Below are 15,015 nucleotides of genomic sequence, written 5' to 3' on the forward strand. Positions count from 1 at the left end.
GTCTGACCTATCACCCTCACCTTGACCTCTTTCCACCTATCACATTTCCAACACCCCTCCCCCAAGTCCCTCCTCCCTACCTTTTATCTTAGCCTGCTGGACAAACTTTCCTCATTCCTGAAGAAGGGCTTATGCCCGAAACGTCGATTCTCCTGTTCCCTGGATGCTGCCTGACCTGCTGCGCTTTTCCAGCAACACATTTCCAGCTCTAATAAACAACTAATGTAACGTGAATAGTAACATCTTTCTTTTAAAAAACACAAAATACACAGCTCTGGTCTCAACTGTAGGGAAATGAAACTGGGCAAATTAAAGAAGGATGACTTAAGAGAACGTTTTGTAGAAAGTTCAATTAGATTTAAGATGGTCATGGTAAAGGAAAAGTAGTTTTTGGGCTTTTAAAACTGACATGTGCTTTAGCAAATGGGTTGGAAGCAGCTAATTAAAGGTAAACCAACGCAAGAGTAATGGAAGACATTCAAGGAGAAGCCACGAAGGATTTAGGACAAAAATCCTTCCACAAAGTAGATGGTAGCAACCCTTAAATCCATAGGATTTTAAGGATGTTACAGGGCAGGATAAGATAATTAAGTCATGTCAGATACTGAAAGATCAGCATTGCAGAAACCTTTGAAAAGCACAAGTGTGGGGTGGAATTATACAAGCAATGAAATAGAACCAATCAGTTCCCTTGGCAAATAATAAGGAAGATTTATTTACTTACTTATTTATTTATTTACTTATTAAGAGCAAAAGAATAGAGGGCCTGTTTTGATGTCAAAGAAAACGTAATATGTAGGTGAAGAGGGAGACTTGTGGCCATGATTCTTAAGGAGTACTTTTGGCTACAGTTTCCTTTGAGAATTTAGGTAGAGATCCCACCCATGTGTTGGTTGTAGAGGTTTTGGGTGGGTGACGGCGTGTGGGTTTGCTGCTAAGCATGAGCTACTCACTGTGCTTTCACATAGTGCCCACTTAATTGGTATGTTCCGTGGCCAAACACTCAACTCTCGAGTCCCGGTTAAGACCTTTTAGCTGAAGGTAATGTGCAGGTGGAGCTGGCAGGAATGCAGAATAGGTGCTTCAGTGTGCATTTTGTGCAGAAAATACATAGTTCTTGCAATCAGGTTATCACTGTTGGGGGTGAAAAATGTGTTGCTGGAAAAGCGCAACAGGTCAGGCAGCATCCAAGGAGCAGAAGAATCGACGTTTCGGGCATAAGTCCTATCACTGTTGGGGTGTAGTTAGCCTTATAATCAGGCAAGCGGCAACAGCCTCTCCTTTTGCTGGCCGTATAGACTGCTACAAGATGCCGATTTCCATGCATCTAAACAGACCCCTTTGCTACTTTAACAGGCCTAATCAGCTACCTGTTATATGAAGGTTAAAATGGCTTGAAGAAACCAGGTCACCAGCTCGGGTCAAGATTTTCAGTCCTCAATCAAAGTCACTTTTGAGGCTTGAAAATTCATTCTGTCCAACTTCACAAAAGATGCAGCCATTAGAGTTGAGAAAGGATGTGAAATGATGGAGGGGAGAAACATAATAAAAGACACACTGAAGAATGCAGCATTTTTAAGAATGGATTTATAATCAGGCCAAGATAATTGAGAGAAGCTAAGGAAATAAAAGGATTGGCCCATCATTTTTCAATCCTCTCTACCTGTCCGTATGGTGCCAAAGGACCAGAGTACTTTTGAAATTGATCCATGATTAAAAAGAGAAGGGAGAAAATGGGAGCACCAAATAAAGACAGTCCAGTCAGCTTCACATCAAAGATGATTAGATTATGAGTAAAAAGATCCAAAATATAGTATTGAATATCACTTAGATTAAGCACGGTCAGCATGGATTTGTTCAGGGAAAGTAGCATTGAACCAACTTGGTTGATTTTTTTTTTTGGCATGTTCAGATCCAAGTTGGCTCAATACCAGAAACAAGATTGTATTGGATGATGACTATTTTTATTATTGGAAAGTTGCTTTTGGAAGGGCTCTATAAGCTAAACGTGAAAAAGTTGAGGCTGTTTCCTGTGAAAACCAAAGTGCCTGACGGACGATTTGGTTGAGGTGTATAAAATTGAATGCCCCCAGACTGGATAGAAACTATCTATTCCTTCACAGCACTGTAAATATTACCTGCTCAGATAATAATTCAATTCATTGAGTCATAGAAACCCTCCAGTGTTGAAGCAGGCCATTCAGCCCATCATATCTGCACTGACTCTCCAAACAGCATCACACCCAGATCCACCAGCTCCCCCCGCCATGACCCCAACCTCTCTCATAATCCTGCATTTCCCATGGCGATTCAGTCTGGCCTGCACATCTTTGGTCTGTGGAAGGAAACCAGGGCACTGGAGGAAACCCACGCAGATATGCGGAGAATGTGTTAACGCCAGTCGCCCGAAGTTAGAATTGAACTCAGGTCCTTGGTGCTCTGAGGCAGCAGTGCTAAACACAGAGCCACCGAACGACCATGCTGCCCTCATTTTAAAGAAAGGATTGTCTCCATTAAAACACTGGGTATGACATTCCAAACCGTAACCGGTCACTGCATTTAAAAAATGTCCTCCTGTCACCATTGACTTGAGGTGAATAATTGAAAAAAAAAGCACTGTCCTCTGGTTCTTAATCCTTCTGCTAATCACCATATCTATTCTGTTTAGGCAGTGAAAGGCAGATTTTTGATCTCTTAAGAAACAAGGGAAATAAGAAATTGGCAGCAAAAAAGAGTTGAGGTGGAACATCAGGCTTTCATTGGCCATTTTGCAACCAGTATTACCTCACTGGAAGTCTAGAACAAGAAAAGGTTCTAAAGGAATGGACAATATTAAATAGATCAATTTTGGATACACTATACCATGATTGAATTTACAATCTTGGCCTGTTTAATACTCATGGAACGTCAGTGGCTGCATTGATTATGAACTTGCCCCCTTCTCTCAGGTTATATTTTTGCATTATGGCCAAGACAACGATGTGATGCTCAGTGTGACAGAAAAAATGTGTGGAGCATGGGATAGTTGATGAATGGGGAATTGGGATCAGCTTATTGGTATTAGCAGCTGAATTAGCTCTTTAGTCCAGACAGACACAGTCTAAGTTGCAGCTGTGAGACAACAGTCCCATCTCCTCACCTCCACCCCATTCACATGAAAATCTATGCAAGCAATGCATTATTTACCCTTTGAATCATATAATCATGCTTCTACTTCTTTCCCTTTAATGCATGTAAACTGGTTGTGGTAAATTTGTGCGCGCTGAATTTGTCCAACGGTACATCTCATAGATCAGCATTAAACAAGAAAAAGGGATCCTTATAGAAGAACTGCATTGTGGGATGACAACAGAATGACAGGATGGGAAGGTACAACAAATGTTTGTGAAATACTTTGAAAGCTGTGTTAGAAATAATGTTCTCCATGACCATAAATAAGGAAGGTGGAGAAATCGTTTCAGACCGATGCTTCTTCACACATAAAGCAGTCAGCCTCTGCATAAGGTTAAGTAGGACAGTGATGTAATTGAAAACCAAGTAAATAGGACATAAACTGATGTTAGCTAATAGGCACACAGTCAGAGCAAAGAAATAACAAAAAAAAGGAAATCGTAATTAGATTAGATTAGATTACTTTCAATGTGGAAACAGGCCCTTCGGCCCAACAAGTCCACATCGACCCTCTGAAGAGCAACTCATCCAGACCCATTACATCAAGATAACTCAGCAGATCCAAGATGGCTTTGTCAAAGGGAAATCATATTTAACTAATTTACTGGAGTTCTTTGAATAAACAACTCATGCTGTAGACAAAGGGAAACCAGTTGTTGTATAGTATTTAGATTTTGAGAAGGCTTTTGATCAGGTATTACATCAAAGGGTATTGCAAAAAATGAAATCTCAGTGTGGGTGGTAAAATGGTAAAAGATTGGCTTGTTAACAGGAAGCAGAATGTAGCAATAAGTCGACCTATTTCAGGTTGGCAAGATGTCATGAATGGTGTGCCACAGGGGTTGGTGCTGGGGCCTCAATGCTCTAAAATTTAGATACATCATTTTGATGAAATGGTCGAAAGTGTGGTAGCTGATGACACAAAGATAGAAGAAAAAAAATGAGTTGTGAAGAGGACATAAGGTTGGTTGAGTGTTACTTCTAATCTTTGTTCCAGCTGCACAAGCCTCCAGGACCTATGTGTGGCAGTGACTTATGGACGTAGAACTCGCTTCTGTGATTGGCATGCATGGGACCTTATGGCTGTGCAGCTTAGAGGGACCACGGGGGGGGGCAAAGTAAATGGAGTATGATGTGTGAAACTGCCCACTTTGGAAGAATAAAAAGTGTATTATCTAATCGGTGGGAAGTTGCAGAGACATCTCGATGTTTCAGCGCATGAATCATGGAAGGTTGCATCATGTAGGTACAGCAAGTTCTCAGAAGAGCTAATGCAATTTTATACTTTATTGCCACAGATGAGGTCCCAGAAAACTGGAGAACAGCCAATGATGTTCCTGTGTTTAAGAAGGACAACAGGATAATCCATGAAATTATAGACTGGTGAACCTTCCATCAGTGGCAGGGAAATTATTTTGAGTGAGCGACAAAGATGGCACAAGAGTAAGGCAGTAGGCATTGTCAAATGCTTTAGTAATGTTCATGTAGACAAAGTCCCTCACAGTAGATTAGTCCAGAAGATTAAGTCCCATGTGATTCATGGTACGTTGGCAAATTGGACACAGAATCGATTTGGTCATCAGAGGCAGGAAGGAGTTATAGAGGAGTGTTTTTTCTGACTGCAGACTGTGACCAGTGCTGTTTCACGAGGCTCAGTGTATATCCCCTCCTCGCTACATAGAACAGTACAACAGGCCCTTTGGATTCCCTATGTCCGTGCCACCATGGTGCAATTCTGAACCAATCCCTCTATTGCCTGTTCATGTTTGATTAAGAACCTTTTAAATGTTGTATCTGCTTATAACACCACCCAGCAACACATTCTAGGTATTCACCATCCTCTGTCCAAAAACAAACCCCGTCTCACTTACCTCCTTTAAACTTTTCCCCTCTCAACTTAATGTAATGCCCTCTAGTGTTTGACATTTCCATCCTGGGGAAAAGACCGCAGCTTCATATTTATAGTCTTCTATCATGTTGTCCCTCAAAGTCCAATATTCTAGCTAAAACAATCCAAGTTGCCCAAGCCTCTAATTATAGCAAGTGCAATCCAAACCAGTCAACATCCTGGCAAATCTCTTTCACACACTATCCAAAACTTCTACATCCTTCCCAAACTGTGGTGACCAGAACTGTACACAATATTCTAAACGTGATGAAACTAAAGTTTTATACAGCTATAAAACATGACTTGTGTGGAAAATTTGAAGGAACACTGGCCTCTAAAATTTGATCCTAACCTGTTGTTACTTCTGTGAAACTGCTGTTCTGTACCTACAATGAAATTCTTGTGCAAGTGAAACTGCCTTTTGTCTAATGGCAAATGTATTGGTGCCACCTCAGTTGTTTATGACGCAAAGTCCCTCAGGAAGCTGGAGGAGGTTTGACTGGCCTTTATCATGCTGTACCCATTGGCTCACAGCCCACTAAAACGGGTGGGTGGTTGGTGAATATCTATGCAAATTAAGGAATGCTCAAAGCATAGAAACATTTGATTGGCTGCATCACTGAACAAGTGCAACTGCTCTCTATTGTTTCAATGGAACAGACAGTATCACGAGTCGAGCTGTTCCCCTCGTGCACAAGTTAATTAAAGAATGCATGCTGCATGCATGTGGAGTCTGAGTGTTTAGTTTTACCGGTTACTACACTTGTCAAGATTTATATTCTATGCCTGATAAACGCAAGCATGCCCGATGCCTTCTTTACCACCTTATCCAATTGTGTTAACACTTTCACGGAACTGAAGATCCTTTTGTACATCAGGGCTCCGAAAAGTCCTGCCACTCACTGTCTACTTTCCTCTTCCATTTGACCTTCCCAAGAGCATTACCTTATATCTGGCACTGATCCTTGCAAAAAACCACTTGTCAGAACTCTAGTCAGAAAAACACCTCTCCACAACTACCCCCGTCTTCTATGAGTAAGCCAATTTTGTACTGAATTTGCCAACTCACCACAGATGCCATGTGACTTAATCTTCTGGACCAGCAAACCAGTAGGAACCTTTGCAAATCCTTTAGCAAAGCTCAGGTAGATAACATCCACTGCGTACCATCGTCAACCATCTTCATTACTTCCTCTAAAAACTCAATCAAGATCTCCCCTACATAAACTGAGAGAAAGTGAGGCTAATGCCCAAAATGTTGACTTTAGTGCTCCTTGGATGATGCCTAACCTGCTGTGCTTTTCCAGACTTTTCAGTTCCCCTCTATAAAGCCATGCTGACGATCACATATCAGTCAATTCTTCAGCCAGTCAATGCTTACCCTCCTATAATGACTTTGGTTTTCCCTGTTGCCACCTTTACACAAAGGAACAACATTAGCTACAGTCTTGAAAATAGCAAAAGAAGATACAAAGATCTGTCAAGGCTCCAGCAATCTCCAGCCTTGCCTCCTTCAGTATCCTGGGATAGATTTCATCAGACTTATCTACCAATTTATCAACCTTAATATTTTTGAAGACACTCAACACCACTTCCTTCTTAATATTAACATGGCACAGAATATCAACCTAAGCTTACCATCGTTCTCCTCGGTGAACGCTGATATGAATCATTTAGGACTTCAACCACTTTCTCTAGCTCCACAGACACATTCTCTTCTTTGCCCTTGAGAGAATCTACCCTTTCTCTAGTTTCCCTTTCACTCCTAATATACAGTTGGTTCTGATATAACACGATAATCCCGTTCTCATGCGATCTCACATTATAAGAAAGTCGCGCAATAGCTGTGCCATTTAAACTAATGAGGCGAGAATCACATTATAAACAATGCAGGTAAGGAAAGTTTGTGTTCTACAAATAAAGGTCTAAATTCTTCAATTGTATTAAAGTCATTTGGCACTGAGGAAATATGTGTTATAGCAGAACTGGCTGTATGTATAATATGCCTTGCAATTCTCCTTAATCCTACTTACCAAGGAAACTGCATGGCCCCTTCTAGCCCTCCTAGTTTCTTGTTTAAGCTCACTTCTGCTTTCTTTATATTCACAAGGACCTTGTTTCATTTGTTTCTGAAATCTCATTTATTTTTTTCTTTTCTGACCAAAACTAACTTTCAGATGGTTTCACATTACTTCAGAGGTTAACGGTTTTCAATTTGCTTGCAGAAAGGACTGACCTATCGTAGCCTGCTTGAGCAAAACTGTCAAAATATCTGGAATGCTTGTCTTACAAGATTATAACACTGCAAGGTAATCAAGTTCTATTAACAAGGGAAAATCAGATTATAGTACAAATTTATTTTTTGAGAGCAGAATACATTTATACCCGAAAGTGATGGCTTATCATTATTTTGAGATTTTAAATGGTCACATTCTTACCTCTGATAATAAACTCCTGACCTTCTACTTTTGTGTCTCCCTTGACCCGTTGCAGTAATGTTATCCAGTGATGCATCTCCTCTGGTGTGTCTGCATTGCAGTGCAAGATGCGATTTGCAGTAATAATCACAAATGAATTGGGTCTATAATAAAAATGGTACATTATTTAGAACGGAACAATGAAGTGAGGATACAGGCATGAATTTATTTCCATGTTGCTATTTCATGGAAACAATTCATTCCATTACTCTCCTCTGTTCAATGTCAAAAGATTTTTCAAATCTAGAGATCCACATTTATGACTTTTTTTTTCCCTTACGTACACTTTGAAACATTAAAAAAAAATCAATTTGACTCCATACATTGAAACTTTATTAAGTGTGTAACACACCATATATTCAACTGCAAGCTGTACAAACTCCCACGCTCTTTCTAGTCTTGACTGGATGAGAGTAATCATCTTAGATTAATCAAGATTAATTGAAATATTACCAATCCACTAGCAGGCCAATACTAAGGATATTTAACAAATGCATCAAATGAGTAAAATATCTGGGTATCACATCCTATTCTGTGGTCCAGCAAATTGTGGCAATCCTGGCTTTGGCCTCCCTCCAAGCTCATGTCCTGCCTCCAAGGTAATGCCCATCAGACCGACCAGAAACTTCACTGGGATTGATGGCTTGTTGGAACTGCAGCAGGTAATGGAAGAGTGAAGGAAGTCTGGAACGATGGTAAATAAGGTAACTGCACTTTGGACCAATGAGGCTGATGTCGCTGACCTAAGATTCTGGTGGGAGGAGGAGAACGATGGGGGGAGGTGATGGTGGTCTTTCAGCGACTTCAGGGTGCCTGCTGGGCAAGGTCCATCCACCAGAGGCAAGATGGGTTCCCCACCACAGTGATTGGGCCAACAACTGTAGCCATACTTGAAATAACTTCAGAAGGCACCTACGTTGAGTCCTAAATATGCACTTGTCCTCGCCATGGATTCGCCCAATTGATGTCCCATCTGTGGCAATTGCACACTGTCCCTAATTGGGCTGCAGGAGCCTCCAAATTGGTTCACTCCAAGGAACACTGTGCAGGTAATCAGGTATTCTTCAAACAGAAGAATACTGTCAAAGGTGATAAGATATGTTTAATTGCAGTATTCTGGAAACTTTGGAATTTGTTAGAAATGAGAAAAAGTTTATAGTTACCTGTCAGGAGAACCAAAAGCACAGACTGAGTCAATCAAACCTACGTCCAATGTACCCTAGACAAAAAAAATGATTTGTTTCAATATACAGTGACAACAGTTGACTGAAAACTGTATGGATATCAACATTCTAAACAAAAAACAAAAGCTTTTATAACTTCGGATTGAAATGTTTTTACAACTTGCATGAAAATCTTGAACAGAGAAACCATATTAGCTTTTATGGCCAGCAGAGGATTATTTACCACAGCCATTACAATCTCTTCCCCCTGCTTCCTATTGTAAACAGGGATACACTTTATCATGTCCTGGACATTTATACACCTTTATGCCAACTAAAACATCTAATACCATCTTCTGGTTAATCTTAAAATGCTCTCAAAGCTCACAATCCCATCTGAAATTCCCAGCTACCATGTCTTTCTATTTTATGAATATAGATGAGAAATGCTCATTTCAGTTCTCACCCATATGCCCTAGTTCAAAACAAAGATTGCCACTTTGGTCACTAATGTGTTCCACTCTTTCTGCAGTACTCCCATTGCTCTTAATATACTTATAAAGTACCTTGGGGTTTTCCTCAATTCTATCTGCTGAAGATATTTCATGGCCTGTCTTTGCCCTCCTTATTTCTTTAAGCAACATGTATATTCTCTATTTTTGATGAATCCTCACCCCATTTTTAATGTGCTTTACCCTAAATATGGTTCCCTCTTTTTTTCATCAAATCATAGAATCCCTACAGCGTAGACACAAGCCATTTGACCCATCAAGTCTGCACCAACCTTCTGAGAAGGACCCCACCATTTACCCGTAATCCACCTAGTTAACCCACCGAGCCTGCACATCCCTGAACACTATGGCGCAATTTAGCAGCCTGACCAGTCAAGCTACTTGCATTAAAGTAGATACAGTTTCCCATGTGCCTCTTTATGCTCATGTTGCTCCACCTGCTGGACTGTCCTAGTATTCCTTCCAAATCAGATTGGACCTGGCTTCCTACTTCACATTTACTTTGCGGCACATCTCCTTGCCAAATTAGTCTAAAAGTTCCCCAACAGCAAGGACATTGGACCCATATCAGTTCATGTGCAATCTGTTCAGCTTGTACAGGTCCCACCTACTCCAGAAGTTGTATCCAAAAAAACCTCCTCCCCACACAATCCCTGTAGCCATGCATTCATCTGACATATTTTCCTCTCCCCATACTCAGTAACATGTGGCACTGGAAATAATCCAGAGATTACACAACCTTAGCCATCTTTAATTACTATTTTACACTTTAAATTCCTGTTGCAGGATCTCGTTTCTTTTTTTAACCCTCGGTCATTGGTACTGACATGTACCATGACTGTTGGCTGTTCACTCTCCCCCTTCAGAATGCCCTGCAGTCACTCTGGGACCCCTCTGATCTTAATGGTTCTTTGACATCTGGGGTGCCCTGATCTTATCCCCACTCATGTTTGCACAAGCATATGTGGCCTGTGCTCTTGCTATTTCCTCTATGAATGTCTCCCATGGCTTTGACACAGACTTACCCAAAGGTGTGCAAGCTAAGTAGATTTGCTGTGGGAAATTAACAATTATCAGGACAGGGCAGGGCGTGGGTAGAATGCTGTTTGGAGGGTCAATGTGTACTCAATGGGCTGAATGGCCTGCTTCTACATTGTAAGGATTTCATGATTCTATCATCAGTTGACTGGGCTGTTCCCAGTCAACTTCAGTCAAGTCGTACTTTAGCTTAAAATTAGCCTCCGTCGGCTTCTCCACTGTTGTTATAATCAGACTGCTTATCCAACATCCCGTACATTCATAATGAGAGCAGAAACTTTCTCCAATTAAATAAAAGAGACTAAAGCCTTTGGAAGCCTCACTGGAAAATTGACTTCCTCGTTAGTGATTCCTCCCCTTTCCCAGCAACAGTAAGAGATTAAATGTTCCAAAGTCAAAGGTTAGATTTTAAGATGGAATGTTCATTCAAGCCAGAGGCAATTGCTAAGGAAGGAAATGTAGCTGTTGACGCAGGTTTTTTTTATATCTGATCAAACACAGTCAGGGAAATAGAAAGTGAAGAGTGAAAACATAGTGGAAAAGAAAAAGAAAAATCATACTGTAGAGAAAAGCACCTTCAAGGTATATATTCCTGGAAGAGAAGTGGCAGCGAATTAAATATTAATGCAAAAAGAAAATATTTTACATGACAGAAGTCTGAAATGTATTTTAATGTTGTAATTATACAGATATTTAAAAATAAACTAAATAAATAATCAGCTTTCATTCAGTTTTTTTTCCCAAAAAGATGATATAAAAGAATAATTCAATGAATTATTGCTGCTGGAGCCTCAATGTCCAGAAACAAAACTCGTGTCAACAGTTGAAATTAAAATAAGTTAAATGCTGGAATTACAAAACATGGCTGCCAGCATCTGTTGAGAGATAAAAAGAATTCACATTGAGGTGAATCACCACTCTATGATCCCTCATTAGGCAAGAAAGAATAAACAATGGTGAAAGGAGATGGTGGAATATGATGATTAGATCAATACTATGACTTGCTTTCAGCCTGAACAATTCCATCTACTTTGCTTTTAATTTCTGATGACTGCAGCCTTTGCACAGTTCACCTCTGAACCTTGCTTGCTCAATTTTATGTTTGATTTTCGGGGACAGACTACTGACCAATGTATATTATAAGCTTGTAGACTTCCACTACTGCCTTGTGTTTTTTTAAATTTCAGATTTGCAGAAATTTTGTTCGTACACACATTTAATGGAAACACACTTCGAAACTGGAGCCCCAATAAAGGAATAATAAAACAAATATTTTGGATACAATATTTCAAGAAAGATAGACAAGGAAGGAAAGGGGGGAAGCGTGATAGCATTAATTGAAAAGAATATTGCAGCGCTGAAGAGAGAGTATGTCCCAAAGGAGGAGAATGCAGAATGTATTTGACTAAAAATGTACAATGACATTGTTTGGTGCAGTCTATAAGTGACCATAAAGTGGGAAAGACAAATGAGTATTGTTAAACAAAAGCAAAATAAAAACTGTGAGGAATAAACTTAAATAAGGAAACTACTATTATTTTGAAAGTTTATAACAGCCACTTTACATTCCTTCCCAGATATAAACATTTCCTTCATTATTGACACTCTTATTCTTCTTCCTTTCTAAGTTTTAGGGATGCCGATGGTTCTTAGTTAACATAAAATGGTTGCCTGTGGTTTTTAGTTATAACAAAAAAAAATGTAGATTGTTAGCAGAAGCAGTTGTTTATACAGTCAGAATCCTGGGAGAAAGTGAGGTCTGCAGATGCTGCAGAACAAAGTCAAACGTGTGGTGCTGGAAAAGCACAGCCAGTCAGACAGCATCCGAGGATCAGAAGAGTCGATGTTTCGAGCTTAAGTTCTTCATCAGGGGGCTGAGAGATAAATGGGAGAGGGGTTGGGGCTGGAGGTGAAGGTAACTGGGAATGCGACACGTGGATGAAGGTGGTGGGTGATGGTGATAGGTCAGAGTGGAGGTGGAGCGGATACGTGGGAACGAAGATGGACAGGTAGGACAATTCAAGAGAGCGGTGCCGGAATGGAGGATTGGATCTGGGATAAGGTAGAGGGAGTGGAGACGAGGAAACTGGTGAAATAAACATTGATGCCTTGTGGTTGGTGGGTCATAAGGCACAAGATGAGGTGTTCTTCCTCCAGGCGTGAGGTGACTAAAATTTAGCGATGGAGGAGGCCCAGGACTTGCATGTTCTTGGTGTAGTGGAATGGGCAGTTGGTGTGTTCAGCCACAGGGCCGTGGGGTGGTTTAGTGCATGTGTCAGAATCCTGGCCTTTGCACTTACAGCAATCAGATAAGCTATAAAGTGTCTCATGTAAAAGAAAATCACACTTTGAGATTTTATTAAGCAGCAGCAAAAATGTAGCCACTGCTAATACCGAGACAGTTTTGATAAGAGAGGTCCTTGAGAAGCAGTGAGAAAGGCCCACGTGCAAGCAAATCTAATTTCCTGTTAACCTGTAATAGAAGGGGAAAAGCTTGACTCACATCAGTTAAGATCCTTTAGATGGTTGCAATTACATACACACATGCATACGTAAATTATTGCTGTTGTAAATATAGCAGGCAAGAAAGGATTTAACTGAATCCCTGCAGTCAGGCAGCCTTAGGCAACTGGCAGAAGCCTCCAGCCTGTTTGGAGGGAGGATTCAATAGAGAACATACAATGGGCCCTTTGGCCCGCAATGTTGTGGCAAACATGACGCAAAATGAAACTAATCCCTTGGTCCATATTCCTCCATTTCTGGCACATTAACGTGATAATCTAAAAATCTCTTAAATGCCCCTATCATATCTGCTTCCATTACCAACCCTGGCAGCATGCTCCACTGTCTCTGTAAAAAACCTGCCCCTCTCATCTCCTTTGATCTTTCAGCATAAATGCATCCTCCGCCGCCCCTTCCTCCCCCAACTCCCCCCAAACCATCACTCCGCCAGTTTTCGGTATATCAGCTCTGGAATAAACTTTCTGATCATCGATACTTTTGATACATTTCATAATTTTATAGTCTTTTATCAAGACTCCCCCCAGCCTCCTCTGCTCCAGAGAAAACAACCTCAGTTTTTCTACCCTCTCCTTAGAGCTCAGACTCTCTAACCCAAGCAGCATCCTGGTAAACCTCTGCACTCTCTCCAAAGCCTTCCTGTAATGTTGTGACCAGAACTGAACGCAATACTCTAAACGTGGCCTGAACAAACTCTTATGAAACTGCAACATGTCACCCTGACTCGTACTCGATTTCACAACCAATAAAGGCAAGCATGCTAAATGCTTTCTTCACCCCTCTATCACTTGTGTGGCCACTTTCAGGGAGCTGAGGACTTGAACCCCAAGATCCTTCTGCACGTCAATACTGTTCAAAGTCCTGCCATTAACTGTATACTTTTCCTTAACAGTGGATCTCCCAAAGCGCAGCACCTCGCACTTACACAAATTAAACTCCATCTGCCATTTTCTGCCCACATCTGCACATGATCTATATCTCACTGTATCCTTTGGCAAACTTTGACACTATCCACAACTCTGTCATCTGCAAACTTAGTAACCCACCCATTTACATTGTCACCCGTCATTTATATTTATCACAAACAGCAGATCTCCCAATTGGTTCCCTGCAGAGCAACAGTCATGGACCTCCAGCCGAAAAAGTAACCTTCCACTGCCTTCTTTGGGCAGGCTAATTCTGAATCCACGTGGCCAAGTTACTGTGTATCCCATGCATCTTTATCTTCTGAATGCACCGACCATGAAGGTTGTTGTTGAAAGTCTTACTAAAATCCATGTTAACAACATCCACTGCTCTACCCTCATTGATCACCTTTGTCAACTCGAAAAATTCAATCTAGTTAGTAGGACACGACTTGCCATGCACAAAGCTATGCTGACTATCCCTAATTTAACTGTGTTTTTCCAAATGCGCATAAATCCTGTCCCCAAGAATTCTCTCCAATAGCTTTCCAACCATCAATGTAAAGCTCACTGATCTATAATTTCCGGGATTATTCATATTTCCCACTTGAACAGAGGAACAACAAGAGTTATTCGCCAGTCCTCCAGGACCTCTCCAGTGGCTAGCGAGAATACAAAGATCTTGATAAAGGCGCACCAAGCTCCTCTCTTGCCTCTCTCAAGAATAGGAGGTAGATACCATTGGGTCCTGAGGACTTATCCACCTTAATGTTCTTCAAGAGACCCAACACCACGTTTTCCTTGACCTCAAAATGCCTGATATTAGCATGCTCCACACAAATCTCACTGTCCTCCATATTGTTCTCGTGTGACTATTGATGCAAAGTACTCATTGAGGATTTCACCCACATTCTCTGCTTCCAAACACAAGTTAAACCTTCAGTGGTCCCAACTTCTCCCAAGTTATCCTCTTGTTTTTAATCTAATGTATAGAATGACTTTGGATTCTCTTTAACCCTACTTGCCAAAATCATTTCGTAGTCCAATGCTGCTTTCCTAATTTCCTGCTTGAGTTCTTCCTCCTCACTTCATATTCCTCATATGGTGCAGAAGTCAGCAGTATTAGAATGTGGTTGAATAGGATGCATTGGTAAATACCATGAGATCATGGCAAGAACTAAAATCGCTCATTAATTGATCAAGCAGTCACATAATTGATGTGATTGATTACAAAAATATCCAATCAACAACACGATTGGTTTGCAAATTGTAAATTCTAAGGCAGGCTAAAAACAAATGAATAAAAGTTTGCATTTTTCCCATGTTCAGAGAAGCAGCTTT

At 40.8% G+C, this 15,015-nt stretch overlaps 1 protein-coding gene across 3 annotated transcripts in view; it reads right to left on the reverse strand.

The window, feature by feature from the left end:
* myo10 (myosin X) overlaps positions 1–15,015 on the reverse strand; it is a 330,909-nt gene that overhangs the window by 49,844 nt on the left and 266,050 nt on the right. For all 3 annotated transcript variants that reach the window (XM_043689679.1, XM_043689681.1, XM_043689680.1), the window contains 2 exons: positions 8,700–8,755; positions 7,498–7,640 (listed from right to left, as the gene is read on the reverse strand). In XM_043689679.1, the coding sequence (XP_043545614.1) occupies positions 7,498–7,640; positions 8,700–8,755 (199 nt within the window). The remainder of the gene's footprint in view (positions 1–7,497; positions 7,641–8,699; positions 8,756–15,015) is intronic.

This window comes from Chiloscyllium plagiosum, chromosome 5, assembly GCF_004010195.1.
Source record: "Chiloscyllium plagiosum isolate BGI_BamShark_2017 chromosome 5, ASM401019v2, whole genome shotgun sequence".
NCBI classification, from domain to species: Eukaryota; Metazoa; Chordata; class Chondrichthyes; order Orectolobiformes; family Hemiscylliidae; genus Chiloscyllium; species Chiloscyllium plagiosum.